The sequence below is a fragment of the Chiloscyllium punctatum genome, chromosome 44, assembly GCF_047496795.1.
Source record: "Chiloscyllium punctatum isolate Juve2018m chromosome 44, sChiPun1.3, whole genome shotgun sequence".
NCBI classification, from domain to species: domain Eukaryota; kingdom Metazoa; phylum Chordata; class Chondrichthyes; order Orectolobiformes; family Hemiscylliidae; genus Chiloscyllium; species Chiloscyllium punctatum.
In genome coordinates, this window is record NC_092782.1 from 14,770,995 (window position 1) to 14,796,295 (window position 25,301).

The 25,301-nt window shown below is 44.7% G+C and overlaps 1 protein-coding gene across 2 annotated transcripts in view; it reads right to left on the bottom strand.

Moving 5' to 3' along the window:
- Positions 1 to 1,425: 1,425 nt before the first annotated feature.
- bcat1 (branched chain amino-acid transaminase 1, cytosolic) overlaps positions 1,426 to 25,301 on the bottom strand; it is an 81,023-nt gene continuing 57,147 nt past the window's right edge. For both annotated transcript variants that reach the window (XM_072562304.1, XM_072562303.1), the window contains 4 exons: positions 17,916 to 18,001; positions 17,203 to 17,343; positions 13,290 to 13,364; positions 1,426 to 4,206 (listed from right to left, as the gene is read on the bottom strand). In XM_072562304.1, coding sequence (XP_072418405.1) covers positions 4,165 to 4,206; positions 13,290 to 13,364; positions 17,203 to 17,343; positions 17,916 to 18,001 — 344 coding nt within the window. In that variant the 3' untranslated portion in view covers positions 1,426 to 4,164. The remainder of the gene's footprint in view (positions 4,207 to 13,289; positions 13,365 to 17,202; positions 17,344 to 17,915; positions 18,002 to 25,301) is intronic.

The window sequence follows — 25,301 nt, forward strand, 5'->3', positions numbered from 1 at the left end:
TTACACAGAGGGTGGTAGGTGCCTAGAACACGCTACCAGGAGTGGTGGTAGAGGCAGATATGACAGGGGCATTTAAAGGGCTTTTAGATAGGCACATGAATAAGCAAGGAATGGAGGGTTACAGACCAAGGGCAGACAGAGGGGATTAGTTTAGTTTGGAGTAATTTCCAACACAACACTGTGGGCCAACAGGCCTATTCCTGTGCTGTACTGTTTGATGTTGTATGTGGGAATTCTCCTGCATAAAACCCACACTGTAGTCGACAAAACTGTGGATGGAAGTTAAGGTCAGCACAAACCATGAAAAGGGGTCAAAAATGATTTTCAGGGATGTTGCCAGGGTTGGAGGGGGTGAGCTACAGGAAGAGGCTCAATAGGCTGGGTCTGTTTTCCCTGGAGCTGAGAGGGTGACCTTATGGAGGTTGATCAAATCTTGATGGGAAGGGATAGGATGAATAGTTAGGAATTTTTTCCCCCAAGGTAGGGGGAGTCCAAAACTAGAGGGCATAGGTTTAAGGTGGGAGGGAAATAATTTAAAAGGGACCTAAGAGGCAACATTTTCACTCAGAGGATGATACCTGTATGGAATGAGTTGCCAGAGGAAGTGGTGGAGACTGGTACAATTACACCATTTAAAAGGCATTTGGATGGGTATATGAATAGGAAGGGTTTAGAGGGATATGGGCCAAATGCTGAAAAATGTGACTAGATTAATTTAGGATATCTGGTCAGCATGGAGGAGTTGGACCGAAGGGTCTATTTCCATGCTGTACATCTCTATGACATTTTACCCCATACTGCACTGACAGTTTTCTTCTGCCCCACTTGTGCACACTGCGCATGAAAAATACTTGCATTTGTGTGACACCTTTCACAGCCTCTGGAAATAGCATAATTTATAAGCTAATGAAGAATGGCCACTGTTGTCGTGCAAAAAATGTACCACCCAATCTGTGCACACTAAGCTTCCACAGACAGCAATGTGATAATGACCCGATAGTCCATTGACTGAGGAGTAAATATTGGTCACAACACTGGATTGAACTCTCCCATGAAGTAATGTCACAAAGTCTTTGAATCGACCTGCTGGGAGGGGTGGGGGGGGGCGCCTCTGTGTGATGTCTCACCTGAAGAGTGATACCTCCACTGGTGCTGAACTCCCTTTACCCTGCACTGGAATATCAGCCTGGATTGGGGTTCAACTCTGTCCAATGGGAACGGAAGCAGTATCCTTCAGACGGGCAAATAATCACAACTTATAAAGCAAAAGGAAGCTGCTACACCTGCATAACCATTAACAATGCCCATTTATGGGTGACAAAGATGCTATTCGTTGCTTTTATGGAAACCAGAATTGAGTTTTAATGAGACTCAACATCAAGTGGACACCCTGAATATTGAAGATGGAACAAAGAGAAAAAAGGATTCCACAACAAAACATTTTATTGAGCACCTATCTTCTGTCATCATACATATAATCAATAGTACAACCTGCACATGAATATTACACCATTACAGTGTGAAATATTTTTGTTGCATAATTAAAAGGCAGAAACTGCAAGGGCACAATGCCTGGACAATGATTTGTTAGCTATAAGTGCAGTCCCAGATGACAATCCCCCTTCTTTGTTATGTGTGGCCTGTTTATTTTGTATACAGTGGCGCCTTTGAGATATTCTGAGCAGGCTTCATGTTACCTTCATGATCGTCGTGTCATTTCAGTCCCAGATAGTAGTGAGAGTCAGGGGGCAGAGCCTGCATTGACCCAACAGCCCAACCTTCCTCACAGTCAATGAAGTGCAGTCACATGTGAAATGTGAGCAGCAAGCAGTCAATGTGTGCATAGCAAGATCCCACAAACAGCAATGCGAGAAATGGCCGCACCAACTGTTTTAGTGACGTTGGTTAAAGGTCACCTGTTGGCCAGGTCACCTCTGCACTCTTTGAAATAACAGCTTGAGATGTTTTACCTTTGGCACTGGGGGAAGATGGAGTTTCAGCTTGGAACCTTGCTCTGAAAGAAAGAACCTCTGACAGTGCAGCATTCCTGCCATAACTCCAATGCTGGGAACCCTTCACCCTGTATGACCAAAGTTTTGACATAGCCTTGCAATTCCTACCTATATATGCATATATAATACACACACATAAGCAGATAAATATGCATGTACAGAACATTGTAAATAACCCTGTGATCTCTGAGGTAAAGTTCAAGCTCCCTGATGACACTGTACTTTGTGAATATTTTAGTCTTGTAATCTCAGAATATTCTTCAGAGCAGAGAGAGAACAGCACCATCGCCCACACCAGTTAAACTGAAGGTATAAAAGGTTATGGTTCCATTTACATCATATGGATAAACCAAGTGTAACAGTTACAATAGCAAGCAATCCTGTGGCAAAACCACAGCAGTACAGACAAAATTCATTTCAATACAATCCGTAGGCTAATGCCAAGAAATAACATTGCTGAGGCAAACTGAGTGCAAGTGACTCCCGCAACCTCTTTGGGGACTAAGATGGTAATGTCACTAGGATAGTAATCCAGAAGCCCAAGCTCTGGGAACACGGTTCATATCCCACTATTAAGTTAAAAATCACACAACACCGGGTTATAGTCCAACAGGTTTAATTGGAAGCACTAGCTTTCGGAGCGCCAGCTCCTGTTGGACTATAACCTGTGTTGTGTGATTTTTAACTTTGTACACCCCAGTCCAAAACCAGCATCTCCAAATCATATCCCACTATGGCAGCTGGTGGGATACAAATTTAACTGATTAATAAATAGGAATTGAAAGCTACTGTCAATTGTGGTCAATGTTATTGTTTGTCATTAAATAAAACTTCATCTGGTTCACTAGTGTCTTTTGGGAAAGGAATTCTGCAGCCCTTATCTCCTCTGGCCTACATGCATCAGCTCACTAACACCAGTCACTATCACCTTCCCAGGGGCAATTAGGGATAGGCACCAACGAAGGATGGGGCTCATTGCCATTGAAGAACATAAAGAGGAGACCATTCGATCCTTTGAGCCTGTTCTATCAATCAGTTAGATTATGTTATGAGTTAGATTTGTATCACAGCTCTGTTTGACTGCTGTAGTTCCATATTCCTTAATAAACCTCCCAAATTAAAATCTACTCGAGTTGCGTCCTGACCTGATTGAAACCATTTGCGACTCCAATCTCACACAATGTAGTGGATCTTTCAAATTGCATTTTATTTCCAGGGTAACAAAGCACCAGGAATAAGTACAGACCCTGGTGTTACCTAACCTTTAAGAACAAATGTAGAAGAATTAATTTATATGTTACCTTTCAAAACTCAACGGGACAGTATATATTATACCACGATATAGTAGATAATAAGGTGTCGGGGATATATTAAAGGCTTATTGTCTGAGCTCTGAGGCTGGCTTACAGCTTTGCAATTCACTCACAGGAATCTTTATTTTGCATTTTCAACCCTTACAACTACCCAGTTACAATTCTAGTTTTGGATCACTGCTTGTGTGTCACTATTACTGATACAATATGATTCAAAGGCATTTAGGATTCCATGAGCATAAAATATAATGTGATGTTGACCCCAATTCCAGACATTAATCTATTTTAGTTTGGTTGGGAAAATTAGCTCCCATTTTGTATGGTTCACTAGCCTAACAGCAGCTCATCAATGAGGGCTCGTGTACAAATTCCGTTCTTGCTCGGTGGCTGACCGCATGTGAAACACACTGAATCAACAGGTCCTGACATCCTGGCCAGAGGGTAATCTAGTCATATGTCACGGCTGACAAAATGTCTGTAACACTGCGAGTCAACATCACACAGGGTTGCTGCAAAACCCGAGAGAGACCTGTGAATAGGACCTGCACTGAAGCCTAGCAAACAAAGCTCAATTAGAACGTGAGAAAACACTGCAGTGCCTGACACTCGATTGCTGGTTTGACTTTGGTCCTCTAGTGAACAGAGAGTGCTACAATACACACAATTATAATTCCTGTCTATATTACAAAATGTTTTGTGCTTTACTTTGGTGTGAACAGCAGTCAGGAACCTTCATCAGATGTTCACAGCCAACGGACTGCAGCTTGTGTTGTTCTGACATTTAGCCCACCTGCTGCTCAGCTCTTCACCCAATCTGCTTTCAATTATACTCTTGACATTTAGACCACCAGCAATGTCCAGTCACTCTTCATTTTTCCGTACTGTCAAAGATATTGGAATTGTTAGCATACGGCAGGAATTAGCATGCTCACACATGAATCATGCACACAGATTTCCAAAAGAGGGAAACACATCGCAATTATCTGCACATTACCTCTCCGTGATTCTTTTATGTGTTACAAGCATTTATTTTCCTATCTTGTGGTAATAGACTTAGATTCGAATTGGACTTCAAAACAGGCATTGTCATAGGAAAATACGACCAGTGGAGCTTATGAGTTGCAGGGTTTTCCGGTGGATGCAGACACCTTTGCCGGTCCAACTGAGCTTGGGGATCACCGCTTGAGTCTAAGCAATTGCATAGCCTCACTCAGGACATATCCCGAGCAGAGGGACTCTAAGTCAGCCCACAGCAAAACCCCAAGACAAAGCCAAGCCTTGGCCAAACAGTTAACATTTTCTCAAGGATCAGGGCTGACAAGCCGTTGTGGTTGCTGCCAGTATGCAGACTTGAGATAGCAAAAGAATTCTGTTAGGGCTGAATTGAGTTAAGAGAATTTATAGGCTGATATTCAGGAGAGTATACAGTCTGGACAGTCCATTTATATCTGGTTTGGAACAGCTAAATTGCTTAGCAACATCCAAATCAGAACCAAACAAAATAAACATCTGGTTAAATGGTCACCTGGTTCTATTGTAAATTGTTACCAGCACAGCCCTATCAGTGATTGCAGAATCAGTCTTTGGCAAAATTCACGCTGGACTCCAACCCTTAAGTTTGCATAAGACCTTGGACAGGCTGAGAACTGGTTATGGGGACTCTTAACAGATTATGACCATAGGACATAGGAGCAGAAATTAGGCCATTCAGCCCACTGAGTCTGCTCCACAAGTCAATCATGGCTGATAGGTTTCTCAACTGCTTTCTCCCTGTAACACTTGATCCCTTTGACAATCAAGAACTTCTGTCTTAAATATTGTCAATGACCTGGCCTCCACAGCCTTCTGTGGCGATGAATTCCATAGATCCACCACTCTCTGGTTAAAGATGTTTCTAACTTATTTCAGTTCTAAAAGAGTCTTCCCTTTACTCTAAGGCTGTGCCCTCAGGTCCTAGTTTCTGCTACCAATGGAAACATCTTGCCAACATTCACTCTGTCCAGGCTGTTCAGTATTCTGTAAGTTTCAATCAGATCCCACTCATCCTTCTAAACTCCATCAAGTATAAGCCTAAAGTCCTCAAACATTCCTCATATGTTAAGCTTTTCATTCTGGAGATCATTTTCATGAACTTCCTCTGAACACGTCTCCAGGGCCAGTACATCCCTCCTGAGATATGGGACCCAAAACCGCACACAATTCTCCAAATGTGGTCTGACCAGAGCCTTATAGAGTCTCAGAAGTACATCCCTGCTTTTAGATTCAAGTCCTCTCAAAATAAATGCCTGCATTTGCCTTCCTAACTACTGACTCACTCTGCAAGTTTACCTTGAGAGAATCCTGGACTAGAACTCCCAAGTCTCTTTGCACTTCAGACTTCTGAATTTTCTCCCCATTTCAAAAATGGTCCATGCCTCTATTCTTTCTCCCAAGTGCATGACCTCACAATTTCCCACATTGTACTCAATCCACCACTTCTTTGCCTACTCTCCTGACCTGTCCAAATCTTTCTGCAGCCTTCCTATCTCCTCAATGCTACCTGTTCCTCCACCTATCTTTGTACTGTCTGCAAAAGTACTCGGAATGCCCTCAGGAGAAAGTGAGGACTGCATGTGCTGAAGATCAGAATCGAGATTGTGGTGCTGGAAAAGCACAGCGATCAGGCAGCAGCTGAGGAGGAGAGTCAATGTTTCGGGCATAAGCCCTTCATCAGGAATTCTTAGCACCTGGCCTCTAACACCGTCGGCGCTTATCTTGCACAGCAGTCTCCTGTGCAGCACCTTGTCAAAGGCCTTCGTGAAGTCCAGGTAGATAACATCCATTGGCTCACCTTGGTCTAACCTGCTCATTACTTCCTCAAAGAATTCTAGCAGATTTGTCAAGCATGACCTCCCTTTGATGAAATCATGCTGATTTTGCCCTATTTTACCATACATATCCAATTGTTCAGAAATCTCATCCTTCACAATGGATTCCAGGATCTTATAGAGTCATAGAGATGTACAGCATGGAAACAGACCCTTCAGTCCAACCCGTCCATGCCGACCAGATATCCCAAACCAATTTAGTCCCACCTGCCAGCACACGGCCCATGTCCCTCCAAACCCTTCCTATTCATATACCGATCCAAATGCCTTTTAAATGCTGCAATTGTATCAGCCTCCACCATTTCATCTGGCAGTTCATTCCATATATGTACCACCCTCTGCGTGAAAACGTTGCCCCTTAGGTCTCCTTAATATCTTTCCCCTCTCACCCTAAGCCTATGCCCTCTAGTTCTGGACTATCCCACTCCAGGGAAAAGACTTTATCTATTTATCCTATCCATGCCCCTCATAATTTTGTAAGCCTCTATAAAGTCACCGTTCAGCCTCCGACGCTCCAGGGAAAACAGCCCCAGCCTGTTCAGCCTCTCCCTGTGGCTCGAATCCTCCAACCCTGGCAACATCCTTGTAAATCTTTTCTGAACCCTTTCAAGTTTCACAACATCTTTCCGATAGGAAGGAGACCAGAATTGCAAGCAATATTCCAACAGTGGCCTAACCAATGTCCTGTCCAGCCGCAACATGACCTCCCAACTCCTGTACTCAAAATTCTGACCAATAAAGGAAAGCTTACCAAACACCTTCTTCACTATCCTATCTACCTGTGACTCCACTTTCAAGGAGCTATGAACCTGCACTCCAAGGCCTCTTTGTTTAGCAACACTCCCCAGGATCTTACCATTAAGTGTATAATCTTACCCACGACTGAGGTTAGGCTGATCAGTCTGTAATTTTACATCTTTTGTCTTACCCCCTTTTGAAAAAGGGGTGTCATGTTAGCGATTTTCCAGTCCTCTGGGACTTTGCCTGAATCTAGTAATTCCTGAAAGATCTCAACTAATTAACCTCCACTACCTCTCTTCAGCTATCTCCGTAGAACTCTGTGGTGTAGTCCATCTGGTCCAGGTAGTCATCATACTCAACTCTGCTGCGTACAACTTCGGTTCTGGTCTCTTGGGAGAAACAGCTGGTTCAGTTACCACTGACTGTAGTAAAAGGCTTGGACCCAAGCTTGATGAGCGGAACTGGTTGAGGAAGATTCAACTTAATTAGATTCCCTACGGTGTGGAAACAGGCCCTTCGGCCCAACCAGTCCACACCGACGAGCAACCCACCCAGACCCATTTGCCTCTGACTAAGGCCCCTAACACTATGGACAATTTAGCATGCACATCTTTGGACTGTGGGAGGAAACCGGAGTACCTGGAGGACGCTCACGCAGACACGGGGAGAATGTGCAAACTCCACACAGTCGGTCACCCGAGGCTGGAATTGAACCTGGGACCCTGAGGCAGCAGTGTTAACCACTGAGCCACCGTGTTGGCTCAACATTTTGTGATTAAAAAATGGCTACCTGAGAAGTTCTAATTAAATACCCAGATGTTTCTCAGGAAGGTCTGGGGAGCATCAAAGGTGCCCCGGCTCCCATGTCTGTACCAGAACTTAGGTCCTTCCTTGGGTTGGTGAATTATTATCGAAAATTCATACATAACTTGGCACCCTTTCATCTTCTATTGAAAAAGGGTCAGCCTTGGAAATGGTCTTGTAGCAGAGATGTAGCTTCTATTGAAATGAAGCAGCCCTTGCCATTTATAGCACTGGCCCACTACGATCCCAAGCAAGATGTGGTGCTGACACATGAAGCCTCCCTGCACATTATTGGGGGTAGTGATGGCTCATCGGTGGCCCAATGGAGAGAAACCCCTGATATGCTTCCCGGACTTCGGCTCTTGCCGAATGATGATGTACCCAGACAGAGAAGGAAGGTTTGGCAATCATCTTTGGTGCGAGAAAGTTCCACCAATTTCTTTACGGATATAAGTTTGTAATAGTAACAGACCATAACCCCCTGCTAGGGGTACTAAAGGGACAGGCCCTTAGCTTCAGGTGGAATTCAGGAGGGGGCTCTCATTCTGAGTGCGTACAATTACAAGTTGGAATGCTGTCCAGGAGGCCTAATGGCAAATGTGATGCTTTGAGCTGCCTCCCACTGGCAGATATTCCACCAGTGATGCTGCTACTGGAAGAGTCCATTCTGGTTTTAAACTTTCTGGACATCCTTCCAGTCACCGCGGACAATATCAGACTGTGGATGCAAAAAGACCCCACTCTGGCTGGTGGTGATGGGGGCAATCCAAAAGGGCCATCACAACACAATTGAAATCTTTCTGGGCCAGACGAGACCAGATTGCTGTAGAGGACGGCATACTATTATAGGGAGCAAGAGTGATTGTCCTGAGCAAAGGTCACTGCCAGATGTGGATTGAACTCCACCAGGATCACCCAGGGGCTTCCAAAATGAAGATGTTGGTGAGAAGTTATGTCTAGTGGCCAGGATTGGATGCCAACATAGTCGCGTCGGTGGGGCAGAGACCAGAGTACCAACATGGACAAAGATTAGCAGCTCCCCCCACATTCATGGGAATGGCCAGATAAACTCTGGACTCCGTTACACATTGACTACACCAGTCCATTCATGGGCTCAACTCTGAAGTCATGCGGACTTCATTCAAAGTGGTTGGATGTGCACAGAGTTCAATCATCAAACATGGGAATGGCATTTGAAAAGTTGTGCGCATCGTTTGCAATACATGGATTCACGGAGGTGTTAGTCACAGACATTAACCCATCATTTATCAACAGGGAGTTTGAGTATTGCCTAAAGTTGAACGGTATTCAGCATGTGAGGACAGATCCAGAACATCCATCATCCAATGGTCTGGTGGAAACAGCAGTCCAAACCTTGAAGCCAGGCTTAAAGTCAACAGTCAATAGCTTCACTACATACCAAACTGTCCTGGTTCCTGTTTCATTATCGGACTGCAGTAAAACTACAGGGATAGCTCCAGCAGAGTTGCCAATGGCAAGAAGACTACGCACTAGGCTAAATCTGATCTTCCCGGACTTTGGGAGTGGGGGGAGCGGGGGGGAGGTGTTGGTGGTGAGACAGCATCACAAATGTCAATGCCAGGCACTTAAGCGGAAGAGACAGTTTACTTCAGGAGATGAAGTTCTGTGCAGAAACCACGGAAACAGCCCTGCATGGGTAAGAGGCAAGGTCAGGTCCTGTGATATACAAAATTTGCGTAGGGGAGGTGGTCCTGAACAAGCACGTGGACCACATAAAAGGCACAATCTTGCAAACGAGGCAGCAGCAAATCATACCCCCAGCCTCTCAGAATGTCTGGCAATCCTGTCAGAACCCCTGCGTTCTACCCCTCTGCCTAGCATCAAAGAAACCTCTCAGGATAAGAGGGACATGGCAGGTTAGGTATTCCCAACAGCGCTACCATCTGAAGATGAATTCTGGTATAGACGCTCAGGGTGCAAGAGGTGGGCTACGGTTTGGTACACACCACGAGTATCTGAGGCAGAGTCAGAGCAACCAAACCTGACACAAAAATGTCCCAGGGGAAGCTACAGAAAAAAAGAATGGGCCTATGTCCCAGGTTTTAGAGAGAGAGAGAGAGATGTAGTGATTGTAATGAGATCAGCCAGCTGGACCTTATAGAGTATGAGTTCCTGGATTGGGGCTGTTAACCTGGTCCAATCAGGGAGCCCTGGCTGACAGATATAAACAGGAGTGTCGGGGTTTTGGCGTTTGGTTTTGCTGCCCTTTCCCCTGTATATTATGTGTTGTTTGTGAAATGTTGTTTTCTGCTTATTGTCAACTGTATTTTGTACTATTTAATACAATTTAAAAAAAACAGAATTGTGTCAGACATCCTGTTCACTAAGAGCTGGCTCCTCCTGTACAAGGGATATTGTGAAACTTGAAAGGGTTCAGAAAAGATTTAACATGGATGTTGCCATGGTTAGAGGGTTTGAGCAATAGGGAGAGGCTGAATAGGCTGGGGCTGCTTTCTTTGGAGCGTCGGAGTCTGAGGGGTGAACTCATCGTGATTTATAAAATCATGACAGACATGGATCGGATAAACAAAGTCTTTTCTCTAGGGCGGGGAGTCCAGAACTAGACAGCATAGGTTTAGGGTGAGAGGGGAAAGATATAAAAGGGACTTTTCAGGCAACATTTTCACGCAGGGAGTGGAACGTGTATGGAATGAGCTGCCAGAGGAAGTGGTGGAGGCTGGTACAATTACAACATTTGAAAGGCATCTGGATGGGTAGATGAATAGGAAGGGTTGGGAGGGATATGGGCCGGGTGCTGTAAAATGGGACTAGATTAGTTTAGGATACCCGGTCAGGATGCTATGAGTTGTACTGAAGGGTCTGTTTCATCGCTGTACATGTCTTAGACTCTATAAGTTGGATCAGTGTCATGTACTATGCACATGTAAATAAAGGGTAACTTGGTGACAGGAAACTTGGTGACAGGATACTGGCCTTTGTGGTGTTATTTCAGAGAGGGTGTCTCCTCTTGTAGATGAATCTCAAACTAAGAGGCACAGTTTTAGAGAAAAGAATCTCAGAGATAAGGAGGGATGTGTCTTCTCCCGGTGGGTTATTAATCTTTAGATCTCTCCCAAAACAGACAGCAGTGGAAAGCACTGAGTCAATGCCTTTTTGGCCAAAGGCTGACTTAGACAGATCTGTGCTCTACAACAGAGTCCATGGTTATGGTGGGCAGCTAGAAAAGTAGGGAGTTGAAGCCACAATTAGGTCAGCCATGATCCTCTTGACTGGTGGATCTGGTGAAGGGAACCAATGATCTTCCTTTTGTCTATGTTCTCACAGAGCACAGCACTGTTGGAGGAGACAATTTTTGGATATTAAATGATGAAACTTCATGGAGTCAGGCCTCATGGGTGGAGACTAAAGATCTCATGTCACTTCTTAAACAGCAGAAGATTTTTTCCAGTGCTGTGGCTAATGTTCACCACTCAATGAGCAGACCTTCAAATAATCATTCATTTCTTTGCTGCCCGTGGGAATGGAGATATTGGGTGGTGAATTTCCTACATTATAACAGTGACTGCACATCAAAAGTGATTCACTGGACATAAATCACTTTGGGACATCTTGATCATAAAGATATTACGTAAATATAAATAAAGGAAAAGGCAATGCAGAAAATCCACTAAAAACACTATTACAGCACAATACTGAGTGTCAGACACTGAGCTGGGATCAGGGCATGACACCCAGTGGGGACAATTTTCTCGAAGTTCTTCATTTCCAACATGGGAAATAATTCTGCTTTCGCATTCACATTTCCGCCAGACCCATCTTCACTCGTCCCATAACCCACCTCCCTTTGCCTTGCCCCATAACCCATCTCCCTTTGCCTTGCCCCATAACCCATCTCCCTTTGCCTTGTCCCATAACCCATCTCCCTTTGCCTTGCCCCATAACCCACCTCCCTTTGCCTTGCCCCATAACCCACCTCCCTTTGCCTTGCCCAATAACCCACCTCCCTTTGCCTTGCCCAATAACCCACCTCCCTTTGCCTTGCCCCATAACCCATCTCCCTTTGCCTTGTCCCATAACCCATCTCTCTTTGTCTTGTCTCATAACCCATCTCCCTTTGCCTTGCCCCATAACCACCTCCCTTTGCCTTGCCCCATAACCCACCTCCCTTGGCCTTGCCCCATAACCCATCTCCCTTTGCCTTGCCCCATAACACATCTTGCTTTGCCTTGTCCCATAACCCATCTCCTATCGCCTTGTCCCATAACCTATCTCCCATCGCCTTGCAACGGTATTCCTTTGGTTATTTTATCTCTACAGCCTTCCAACCAAATCACAACCCCTCTTCCTGCTCTTCCCACCTCTTCTCCTCATGTTCCATCTTGAAGATTTTTTTCCAATTCTGACAAAAGTTGCAGATTGAAACATTCATCCTATTGTCACTTGACTTGCCAAATATATCCGGCACTTCCAAAGATGAAGAAAGTGCAATATTAAGTTGGTTATGCTGAACCTTAATAAGACATGGATTAGATCTCAGTGCAGCAGCGACTTCCCACTTCCTGGTAATGCTCAGCTCCACTAACTGGGTTCTGAACTCACCACCAGTCCAATTGCATTCAACAACACTGTAGGTGTCCGTACACCCCCATACACTATAGCAGTTCAAAATGACAGCTCACCACCACTACCTAAATTCTGGCCCAGTCAGCCACATCCCACATGCCATAATCGAATTTTAAAACTCGTGGTGCAGTGCAGGGGCAGGACCCGGAAAGTACCCAGGCATTGGGACTCCTGACCCCAAACTGAGATCAAGCCCTTTTTGGCCATCCTATTGCGTCCTTCTTATGTTAAACACCAGGTCACCCCAATAAACGCAATGGAGTACAGATATTCAAGCAACAAGACGAAGAAAGAGAAACAGAAGTGTAGATGCGGAATAACAGAAATTGCTGGAGAAACTCAGCGTCTGTGCAGAGTTAATGCCTTGAGTTCAGTGACTCTTCTTCAGAAGAAGTGAAGATGAAGAGATAAACATTCATGGCTTGGATATTAATTCTTGAGTACTCCATATATTGCAGCAATAAAAAAAGCATCGCGTGCAATTGGGGAGATGACAGCCTAATGGTATTATGACTAGACTATTAATCTAGAGACCTACGTAATGGTCTAAAGTCCCAGGCTCAAACCCCATCAACGCAGAATTCAATTTTAAAAATATCTCGAATTACGAATCTAATAATGACCATGAATCCATTACTAATTGTTGGGGAAAAACCCATCTGGTTCACTAGTACCCTTTAGGGAAGGAACCTGTCATCTTTATCTAGTCTAGCCTACATTTGACTCCAGTCCCACAGCAATATTGTTCACTCCGAAATTACCCTCTAGGCAATAAATGCTGTCCTTGTAAGCGTCCCCTTCATCCCGTGAATGAACTTAAAAAGACAATACTGGCCTCTAGCTACACACCTGTGAAGTTTCACCGCCATGTCACTGGTGTTAGTCATGGCCATCATGTGACCTGGGAAGTGATGCTACACACTCACCTGTATGTCAGCAAGGTTGTCAAAGAGTTGAGCTGTTAACTTTGGCCCATTTTCCATTGTTGGAATATGCAGGTTCTGGAAAAAAAAACAAAGTGCAAAGCTGTAACAGTGTCGTTGCCATCTGTGCCAATCCTAGACAGCCATTTAATATCAGAGGTTGGGGGAGGCAGGGAAGAAACCACTCATCCTTCACTGAATTCTCCCAATGCAACGAGTCAGATGGAGTTAGGGGTAGAAGTGAAAGTAAGAACTAGGAAGGATCTTCTAATAATGCCAGGAAGTATCTAATACCCAGGCTGGTTGGGAGGGTCTGGGATGGGGGGTTTGACTGAGCCAAATTTACAACTGACCAAATAAACAATTATCGCTTTCACACCTCACATTGTTATATCTGTCAGCAATGGCTCAAAAGAGTGAATCATGGTGAATGAGTGAGAGTGAATGAGGGAGTGAGTGAGGCTGACACAAGTGAGTGAGTCAGTGGGCGGCATGGTGGCACAGTGGTTAGCACTGCTGCCTCACAGCACCAGAGACCTGGGTTCAATTCCCACTTCAGGCAACTGCACACTCTCTCTGTGTCTGTGTGGGTTTCCTCCGGGTGCTCCAGTTTCCTCCCACAGTCCAAAAATCTGCGGGTTAGGTGAACTGGCCGTAGTGTTAGGGGCCGGGTGGGTTGCGCGTCGGTGTGGACGTGTTGGGCCGAAGGGCCTGTTTCCGCACTGTAAGTAATCTACAATGTGGCTAAAAGATACCACCATTTTGTTTGGCACTCCATCTCGGAATGGGAAGAACCAATGGCCAGAAAGGGAAAAACAGGAGCAGAAGTAGGCCATTCGGCCCTTTGAGGCTGCTCAGCCATTCATTATGAGCATGGCTGACTCAGTACCCTGTCTCTGCTTTCTCCCCATACTCATTGATCCCCTTAGCCACCAAGAACGAACTCCCCCTTGAAAACATTCAATGTTTTGGCCTCAACCGTTTTCCAATGCTCAAAGCTTCTTCTGCCAGATGGTCTTGGGAGGATAAGAGATGCCCAGCAGGAGTTTCTGTCTCCGATCCTGTGCCCTGACAGAGGGAACGCTGCTGTTGTCTGCGCTTCAGCCTTTTTTTTCCAAAAGGGAGAAGGGTTTGTGGGGCGGAACAGATCATTTCAGGCCTTAGCTGTGCACGGAATAAGACTTTCAAAGTCAATCTCAGATGAAGTGATCTCCCATTTGTATCAAATGGGCAAGACACGGGTAGTCCCTGAATAAATCTGGGCAGCACAACACACAAAAAAAAACATTTGTTCTATTCCAGCACCTGGTGCTCAGCGTAAAGTCGTGAAACATAAATCATCAGTGCACAGAATTTAAAGCACAAAAATGTCATTAGGCCCATCTAATTTATGTAGCCTCCTACAGTCACTGTCTCTTCCCATCCAATGACACTCTGCTCCCTTTTCACTGTATCAAGCCTCTCCTTAGATGTAACAATCTAACCTCTGTCACTTCATGTTCCTTCTTTGGACTCACTCAAGAAATGTCTTAATTTCAATCTTCTCAACTTTGTTTCCATTTCCCTTGTTGACACCTCATCCCTCCCCTCTCTAACTCTATAATCTCCACCAGCCCCACATCCCTCCACAATATCCACACTTCTCTCATGCTGGCCTTTTATAAATGATTCATCATTAATGGCCGTGCTTTCAGTTGTCCTTACATTTCTCTGCCTTTCTAACTCACATCCTTCCTATAAGACATTTCTTCAAACTTATCTCTTTGACCAAACTTTGGTCCCTCACCAACTTTGATGGATGCACCATAGAAAGCATTCTCTCCAGGTGCATAATGGCCTGGTATGGCAACTCTCTGCCCAGGACCATAAGAAACTACAGAAGGTTGTGCGCACTGCACAGACCACCAAGGAAGGCAATCTCCCACCCATGGACTCCATCCATGCTACTCATTGCCATCGAAAGGCCGCCAACATGATCAAATAGCTATCCCACCCGGTAATACTCCCCTCCAAACTTCCATCAGGCAGAAGATACAGAAGCTTGAACACGTACCAACATGTTCAAGAACAGCTTCTTCCTTGGTGTTATTAGACTGATGAATGGACCTCTCTAACTTCAAACCTAATGTTGATCTTGCTGTTGTGCATCTCCTGTGGAGCCGTAACCTTGTTTGCCTTGCTCTGTCTAAGCACTCTAGGGTCTGTTATGTCCTCGTTTGCTATGATCTGCTAGTACTGCTTGTAAAACAAAACTGTTCACTGCACTTAGGTACATGTGACTACACCAAATAAATCAAATTATCTGCCCTAATATTTCCTTATATTATATCAGTACCAACTTTGTCTAGCTTGTATTTGCTCTGATGAAAATCACTTAAACTCTTGGTTAAATCAAATGGCAAACACTGGTGTCTTGACATTGTGTTTAAGGCACTTGACAACCTGTAGAGTACTTAGATCCTTCCCTTTCAAAATCTACTTCTTTTCATAAAGCTTTGCTCACTTACTCGCCTTCTTTATGTGATTGGACATCAATTTCTTCTGATGCGTCAATGAAGCACTTTGGTATTTTTCATTATGTTAAAGATGCTGTATGAAAATAAGTTGGTGTTGATTTGTTTCTACTTAACCTGTAACTATTTTAAATTGCTTTCCATTAAGATCAGCAAATATTCTTCCACATTTATTTTAATCAGGTCCTTTGCTCAAAAATAGGAAACAGAGGGTGGTGGTGGAGGCTTGCTTTTCTGATTGGAGGTCTGTGACCACTGGTGTGCTACGAAGATCGATGCTGGGTCCACTGCTTTTCATCATTTATATAAATGATTTGGATGCCAACATAGGAGGAAACGTGAGTAAGTTTGCAGATGACACCAAAATTGGAGGTGTAGTGAACAGCAAAGAAGGTTACCTCAGATTACAACAGGATCTTGATCAGATGGGCCAATGGGTTGAGAAGTGGCAGATGGAATTTACTCTAGATAAATGAGAGGTGCAGCATTTTGGTAAGGCAAATCAGGTCAGGACTTATCTATTTAATTTTAAGGTCCTGGGGAGTGCTGCCAAACAGAGACCTTGAAGTGCAGGTTCATAGTGCCTTGGAAGTGGAGGCACAGATAGATAAGGTATTGAAGAAGGCATTTGGTACACTTGCCTTTATTGGTAGTGCATTGAGTATAGGAGTTAGGGATATCATGTTGTGGCTGTACAGGATATTGGTTAGGCCACTTGATTCAATTCTGGTCTCCCTGCAGTTGGAAGGATGTTGTGAAACTTGAAGGGTTCAGAAAAGATTTGCTATGCCTCTAGGATTGGAGGATTTGAGCTACAGGGAGAGGCCAAATAGGTTGGGGCTACATTCCGTGGAGTGTCTTAGGCTGAGGGGTGACCATTTGGAGATCTATAAAATCTGAGAGGCATGGGTAGGTTGAATAGCCAAGCTCTTTTTCCCCAAGGTAGGGGAGTCCAAACTAGAGGACACAAGTTTAACGTGAGAGGGAGGGAGAAGTTTTAAAAAGGACAATCTTTTCATGCAGAGAGAGGGTGGTGCGTGTATGAAATGAGGTGTCAGAGGAAGTGGTGGAGGTGGATACAATTATAACGTTTCAAAGGCATCTGGATGGGTATATGAATAGGAAGAGTTAAGGGGAATATGGGCCAAACGCTGGCAAATGGTAGTAGATTAATTTCGGATATCTGGTCAGCGTGGAAGCGCTGGGCCAAAGGATCTGTTTCCGTGCTGTACATCTGACTCTGTTGCCTCTTAATATGCCTCCTTCTGCCACATTATGTGAGGGTGGTTGGTATCTGCTGAACTACACTTTCATGTGATGGGCGGACTACAGTCATCCCTCTCAAACATGGGCTAAAGCTACTTTGTCAACTTACAAAGAACAAGATGCCTTGTGTTTCTCACCTCGCCCTGATACAGGATCTGTGATACCGGACACAAGACACAAGCAGTTCCTGAACCAAACATCTCCTTGACCCGGTTTTGCTTTGATGCATTGACGAGTTCCTTCATTGTGACAGAGCGCTCTTCAACCTTGAACTGATTCTTTGTTTCAGGAAAATAAACATAAAAGCAATTAGGTCCTGATCATCGGTGCTTCCATCACTAATTAAGCATCCCTGCTGAATATGTGTGTGATCACTAATGCAAAGCACCTGCAATTCAAGACACATTTGAATCATTTATTACGAGTTAAACAAAACACACGCATTTTCAATCAAAAACTGAAGCCTCCAAAAAAATATTTCATCCAATATTTACCCCATGGAGGTGCAGGATGTGAACAAATACATCAGATTAAGGTGACTCTTCGATCAGAAATTGAGTCACAATGTTTACTACTCTACAACATCAAGACCATAAGACATAGGAGCAGAAGTAGGCCATTCAGCCCATCGAGTCTGCTCTGTCAGGGATGATCTGATAATCCTCAACTCTACTTTCCCCCATAACCCTTGATTTTCTTCCTGGTTAAAACCAGATTGTGACTCTGATAAGCATTACATTAATATTTAACATTCGTATCAAAATTAAACAGTGAGATTAGCAGATAACAGAATAGATGCCACTTGAAGGTAGCGAACGTAACACTCTTTCATTCAGTAATATTTACTGACCCACTTGCGTGTAAGATCCAAAATGCTTTGTCTCACTACTCCAGGTAATATCACGCCATCTAGTGGTGGTGTTACCAACTCTTCCTCTGGAGAACAGAACAGATTGTACACTTAAGCAAATATATGTACAGTAGGAAGACTAACACACTTGAGTCAAGGCTGAAATAATTCCAAAAGGCTGGTATCCCATCACTGTCACACATGCATAGTCCTTGACATGATCCAGCTTCGTCAGAGCCAGGTCTCAGAGTGAGCAGAATCTCGGATACTCCCGTTCATATCTGTCAGCCAGGGCACCCTGGTTGGACCAGCTAATAGCCCCAGTCAGTGACCTTGTTACAATCACCACAAAGACATGCAGTGTACCAGAAAAGATATCAAATGGCAGACCAGCTGGACAATTCTGCTTCATTTCTTGCAGCTTTTTAAAATGCACTAACACCACCGATGCCTTTGAAAGAGCTATGCAGTTTGTGCCACACCCCTGCCCTTTCCCCATAACTTTGCAAATGTCTTCTTTCCCAGTATTTGTCAGAATCCCTTCTGAAAGTTACTACTGTATCTGCACACAGCTGTCTTGTAGTCAGTGAATCCCAGACTCTCTAACAGATTACACTGTTAAAAATAGATTCTCCACTCTAGTCCATCTGTCAGTTAGCTTAATTTCTGATGATATTTATGTCTACCCTAACAAAATAAGGACTTCTTGTTTGTTTTCAGAAATTTCGACAGGCATTTCAAGTCAAATCCTAGCCTGGGCAGTGCCTGGTTTCTCATTTTTCTCCATCCTTCACTTTTCCATGGGAAGCGGGTATCACTAAATGGTAAAGACAGCATCTCTTGTCTACCCCTCACTGGTTCTGAACTGAGTGGCTTGCCAAGTCATTAAGAGTTGACAATTTTGGGGCCAGGAATTACATGTCAGCCAGACCTCCTTCCTTAAGGGTGTTATGAATCAGAGATGCTTTTTACAACAATCAATAAAACATTATGGACACCATTACAGAGAGCACTTTACATTCTAGATTTATTCAATTAATCAGAACTCTGCAACCTGGTGTAGTGGATTAATCCACCTCTCCAGAGCTTTTGCCCAGACTTGTGGATTACCAGAGCAGTGACATATCACTGGGCCACTATCTATCTGGCAAGCAATGCCTCCATTCTCCCGCTCTTCAGAATATTGTACATCAACATTTGACAAAGATCGACAGGGTACAGAAAAATAAACAACATGCATTATTAAGATGGCTGTGTGTTAATTTCTAACAATTGGAGAGATTTGGATTCTGTCCTCACTCAAACATTCAGTGACCTATTCCCAGGCCTCTGGTGATGCATTTCTTAGTCCATGAGCAGACTGGCCAAGAATGACTCTTGTTTGATTATTTTTTTCTTCTCTCTCTGTGAGGAAGCCACTGCAACCTGCTTGGTAATTATCAAAGTACACTGCCACTTGCAGAAAGCTTACAGATGGATTAGTGACAACCTTGGCACAGAGGAAATGATCCTGCCTCTAAGCTAACAGGTCAGGGGTTCAAATCTCAATCCAGTGATTTATGTATGATCCGGACTCATGCTGTGGTGCTGCATCACCACTTCGGGTGACACATGCCCTCTCATATGCTTATGGAAAGGTGCTGTTCAGAGAAAAGCCTTTTTCTGACAGCCTGGACATCATTGATCTCTCAACCAACGTTATAAACTTGTGGAATGCAAAATACTGCGGTTGCTGGAAATCGGAAGCAAACACAGAAACCAGTGGAGAAGCTCAGCAAGGTCTGGCAACATCTGTGCAGAGAGAAACAGAGTGAATGCTTCAAGTCTGATTCGGCTCTTCTTCAGAAAAGAAACACTGAATGCACTTCACATGTTGGGAATGCAAGGGAGGCAGAACTGAAGAGGACTCGTATCAGACGTTAGCTCTGGATCTCTCTCCAGAGATGCCACCAGACCTGCTGAGTTTCTCCAGCACTTCCTATGTTTGTATTATAAACTGATTATTTAGCCATCACCTCACTTCTGTTTGTAGGACCTTGCTGGCATGATACAGCACTTCAACAGCAATTGCAGTTCACTGTCTGTACAACAGATGTCCTGCGCCAATGAAAGGTGTTAGACAGGTTTTTTTTGTTTTTGATTACAAATTGTCACCAGTGTAAAGATTTAACCCACCATCAATTAGGACAAATCATGGTTTGTACCACAGATGCTTCGAGAATGAGTAGTCATTGGGTCTGTTTTCCAACTGGCCATGCCACTAATGTTATAAAGGTTGAGAATAAGAGAAAGTAATGGGACACCCGCACCAACCAAACCCACCGTCCTGTGGCTGTACACTTTAACTCCCCCTCCCACACTGCCAAGGACACGCAGGTCCTGGGCCTCCTCCATTGCCAAACACTAACCACCCAAACCTGAGAGGAAAATCGCCTCACCTTCTGCCTTGGGACCCTCCAACCACACGGGATCAATGTGAATTTCACCAGTTTCCCCATGTCCCCTCCCCCCAGCTTATCCCAGTTTCAACCTTCCAACTCAGCACAGCCCCTTGAACGGTCCTACCTGTCTAGCTCCCTTCCCATTTATCTGCTCCACCCTCATCTCCGACCCATCACCTTCACCCTCACTTCCATCTGCCCATCGCCTTCCCAGCTACCTTCCCCCCCATCCCCACCCCCCTCCCATTTATCTCTCAGCACCCCTTGGCCCATAAGCCTCATCCCCGATGCCTGAAACATTGACTCTCCTGGCCCTTGAGGCTGCCTGATCTGCTGTGCTTTCCCAGCCCCATAGTCTTCGACTAAGGGTAGAGAACGTATAGCTAAGGAGAGGAATCTATCCATCACTGTTCCTGCCTCTCGATGTGGGAACTCTGTCTGAAAGATTAGTTGAAGCACATCCCACTGTAACCCTGCAAAGGAACGTGCCAATCCCCATTTTAGAAAGGAAGAATTTGGAGGACTCTGGAAAACAGCAGGCAGGGATAAGCCCATAGTGAGCTGGTGTGCTCTTATATGAAGGAGCACAAGTGAATTGCCAGAGGATTCAGAAACAATTGACCAGGATGTTGCCAGGAATGGGAGGTATTTGCGACATAATAATAGACTGGAAAGACTGGGATATTTTCACAAGAGCATTGGAGGTTGAGGGGTGACCTTATTTAGGTTTATAAAATTGTGATGTGACATAGATAAGGTGAGTGGCAAGGGTCTTTTCTCTAAGGTGGGAGAGTTCAAATCTAAGGGGTGTACTTTTAAGGCTTGAAGAGAAAGATTTAAAAACGACATGAGGGACAATGTTTTTACGCAGAGAGTGTGTGGAATGAACTGCCCGAGGAAATGGTGGATGCTGGTACAGTTACAACATATAAAAGACAAATATGGATAATTACATGAAAAGGAAAGGTTTGGAGGGATGTGGGCCAAGCGCGGGCAGGTGGGACTAGTTGAGTTTGTGAATGTGGTCGGCGTGGGCTAGTTGTTCCAAAGGCTCTGTTACCATGCTGTATGACGCTTTTACACCTGAATACAATCGAACATTCAATTAATGTACAATGAAAGGTGGGATCTGTGTTCCACCTGCCTGTTCATATTACCCATACTCAGTATTCGAGCAACATCTGACTTGGCAGAGGAAAAGGATTTAAAAGGTAAGGAAAGCGATGATTGCAAGGTGAGCACATGTAAATGGCCATGCATCAAATCAGGATGCTTGACAGGTTTCCTATAACCAGCAGAGAGAGGAGGCTGTGCTAGAGAGCCCAATGTACTGTACTAGACTGTCCTCGTTCACACACAACTATCCATGATACACCCGTGTGGCACTGTCATCAGTCATTCTGATCCAGTCTCCTTTAACGTGAGTTTAGCATCCTGATAGTGTGGAAGCAAGCCCATCAAATCCACACTGACTCACCTCCCTACCTTATCCCTGCACTTCCCATGGATAAACCACCTAACTTGCTCATCAGGGGACAATTTAGCATGGCCAACCCACTGAACCTGCATATCCTTGGACTGTGGAAGGAAACCAGAGGAAACGCACACAGACACAGGGAGAATGTGCAACTGGAATTGAACCCAGGTCCCTAGTGCTGTGAGGTAGCAGTGCTAACCACTGAGCCACCGTGTCCCAGCTCCAGACAGAGTTGATGACCCTGCAATGCTAGTCTGCTTGATATACCAACAAAATGGACAAGAAAAGCACAGGAACAGGAAGGACTCATTCACCTCCTCAGACCTGTTCCACAGTATCTTAACTCCACATACAAACTCTTTCACTATATTCCTTGATACACTGTCACACCTGGAGTACTGTGTGCAGTTCTGGTCTCCAAATTTGAGGAAAGACATTCTGGCTATTGAGGGAGTACAGCGTAGGTTCACGAGGTCAATTCCTGGAATGGCAGGACTACCTTACACTGAATGGCTACAGCGACTGGGCTTGTATATCCTTGAGTTTAGAAGACTGAGAGGGGATCTGATTGAGACATAGTGGCAGGAAACGTGTTTCTGCTGATGGGTGAGTGTTGAACCAGAGGACACAGCTTAAAAATACAGGGTAGACTATTTAGGACAGAGATGAGGAGAAACTTCTTCACCCAGAGAGTGGTGGCTGTGTGGAATGCTCTGCCCCAGAGGGCAGTGGAGGCCCAGTCTCTGGATTCATTTAAGAAAGAGTTGGATAGAGCTCTCAAGGATAGTGGAATCAAAGGTTATGGAGATAAGGCAGGAACAGGATACTGATTAAGGATGATCAGCCATGATCATATTGAATGGTGGTGGAGGCTCGAAGGGCCGAATGGCCTACTCCGGCTCCTGCTTTCTATGTTCCTATTACAATATTCTCAGGCGACAGTGTTCAGCAGATGCACTGATAAACTGTACACCTCCACAGGACTTTTACACAATTCAGTCAAAGTGACTGCAGTAAGCATGCCTAGAGCTCAGTATGTAATACAATCCCTACACAAAGGAGGGATTTGAAGCTCAAACCATCTCCAAGAGACTGCAGGATGTAAATAACAGCGCAGAATCATGAGCCTCATGCAGAGGGAGCTGAGTTCTGTTCCTGCAAGATTTCTGCTTAAAATGGTGAAGACAACACATAAACAGATGAGACATCTCACAGCATTAAAGGGACTGAAGGACTGGCATTGTTGCCTGCAGTCTGTAATGGCTCAGGTCTGGCCAGTCGGTGCATCTCCTCCCAATTTTAACTGTGACACTGCATCCCTTGCATTCCCAACATGTTAAATATATGGAGGCGCCTATCGAAGGATTCAAGGGCTGTTTTCAGCACCGGGTTATCTGATAAAGCAAGACCAGGTGTCAGAATGAATAGAAAGCATTAATCTATGTAAAAGAGAAATTAAACTTGCAATTTCTGGTAGGAAACAATTTTGATTTGAGATTATCTAAACCCCATGATAGGTGACACTCCTTCTGTTGCCTTGACATTCCGTCTGGTAAGAGTAGGGATTGTCTTGAGATGTTTACCTGCACCAAGAGGTGCATAATCAATGCCAATTGTTCTTAAGCTGCAGTAACCCATACTCTAAGTCGGATTTCCTGTCTGCATCCACGCTGCAGCAGTTGGAGAGCTTTCTGTGGGAATGAAACATTGCATAGTCTCAAGGGGTAAATATACATCTGATCAACTACATTTCTGAACCCTTGCAGAAGGCTTGGTTTACAAAATGTTTTACTCTCCCAGCACCCAATCTGGATCTGTGCAGGACATTAGAAAGGAAGACTGTGGAATCGCAACTCATGCCTTTCCCAATCTCAAGATGCTCGAAAGCTCTTCAGAGCCACTGAGTTCTTAGCTCAGCCATTTTCAAGAGTTACTCAGTGTGAGACTCAATAGCTTGATGACAGAGGAAATGAAAACTGTTTACACAGAGGGTGGCACACATATGGAATGAGCTGCCAGTGGAGGATATGGACCAAGTGCAGGGAAATGGGGTTAGTGGATGGACATTTTAGTCAGCATGGACCAGTTTGGGCCAAAGGGCCTGTCTCCGTGCTGCAGGACACTCTAATTCCATGACTCTAACTAGCCTAAATAGCTAATTTACATTACACCCTGCTCTAACCATTGTGGTAAAAAGAATCCTAGAGCATCTGGGAACAAACTTTGCATGTCCAGTGGTGATGCTGTTGGAGGTGGAAACTGTATACGTCATACAACGTGAAAACAGACCCTTCGGCCCAACTCATCCAAGCCAACCAGGTTTCCTCAACTTAACTAGTCCATGCTGTCTGCATTTGGCCCGTATCCCTCTAAACCTTTCCTATCCTGAATGTCTTTTATTTAGAAAGAGTTGGAGAGATTTTTAAAAATTCATTTATTGCCCATCGCCAATTGTTCAAACCAGGTAAGGACATTAGTGAACAAGATGGATTTCATGACAGTCAACACTATCACCATTAGGCCAGCTCTTTATCCTAGATTTTACTGAATTCAAGTTTCACAGTCTGCCATGAGGGGACTCCATGTCCCTGGAACACTGGCCTGGGCCGGGTTGCTAGTCCAGTGACATTGCCACTACCTCCCCTAAAAACCAGATGGGTTTTTACTATAACTGACAATGGTCACCATTGAGCGATCTTTCCATTCCAGAGCTTGCTGAATTCAAATAGCACCGCCTGCCATAATAGGATTCAAGCCCAGATCCTATATCAGTGCCTTGGGTCCTGGATTGTCAGTACAATGACACTATCACTGCACCACTGCCTCTCCCCATAATGGGAGCAGAATGAGAGAACTCCATGTCAGGATGTATCCTGACACATTTTCATCTCCGAGGGATCTTGGCAGAGCAGGGTTCTGACCAGCACTGGCAATGGATAGCTAATTAAGGTCAACCACGTCCCTACCTGGGTGGCATAACTGGCAATGCCAGCACAGTCCCCTCAATGACAGATAAGCTTCTGCCGTTGCCTCAGGGTGGGAGGGGTAGTTGAGGGCACCCGCGCCTCCTTTGAATCCTCCCAAACCTGAAGCCACAAGGGAACAATGAGGCTCCTCCTCCCCAATTTGAGAAGTTCTGGGAGACATCTTTGTGAATCCTTGTGGTCTCCCACCTACACTGGCAGTGCCTTCCTCTCCCTCAGGCACAGGCTCACCCTTCACCGTTGCATGGGACCCCTGGCTATTTACTCTCCACCTGTGAATCGATTGCACAGACACCTTCAGGGTCATGACCTGCAGTTAGACCCATCTCCAGGGCCCCAATACCCAGTGGAAATGTTCAATCTTGAACACAATTCTGAAAATCTACTAAAACTTTTTAAAATCAAAAGGAGAAAAGACTCGCATTTTTGCAACGTTTTGGCCTCAGGATGATCTACTCTACAGCCTTTCGACAGTGTAGTCACT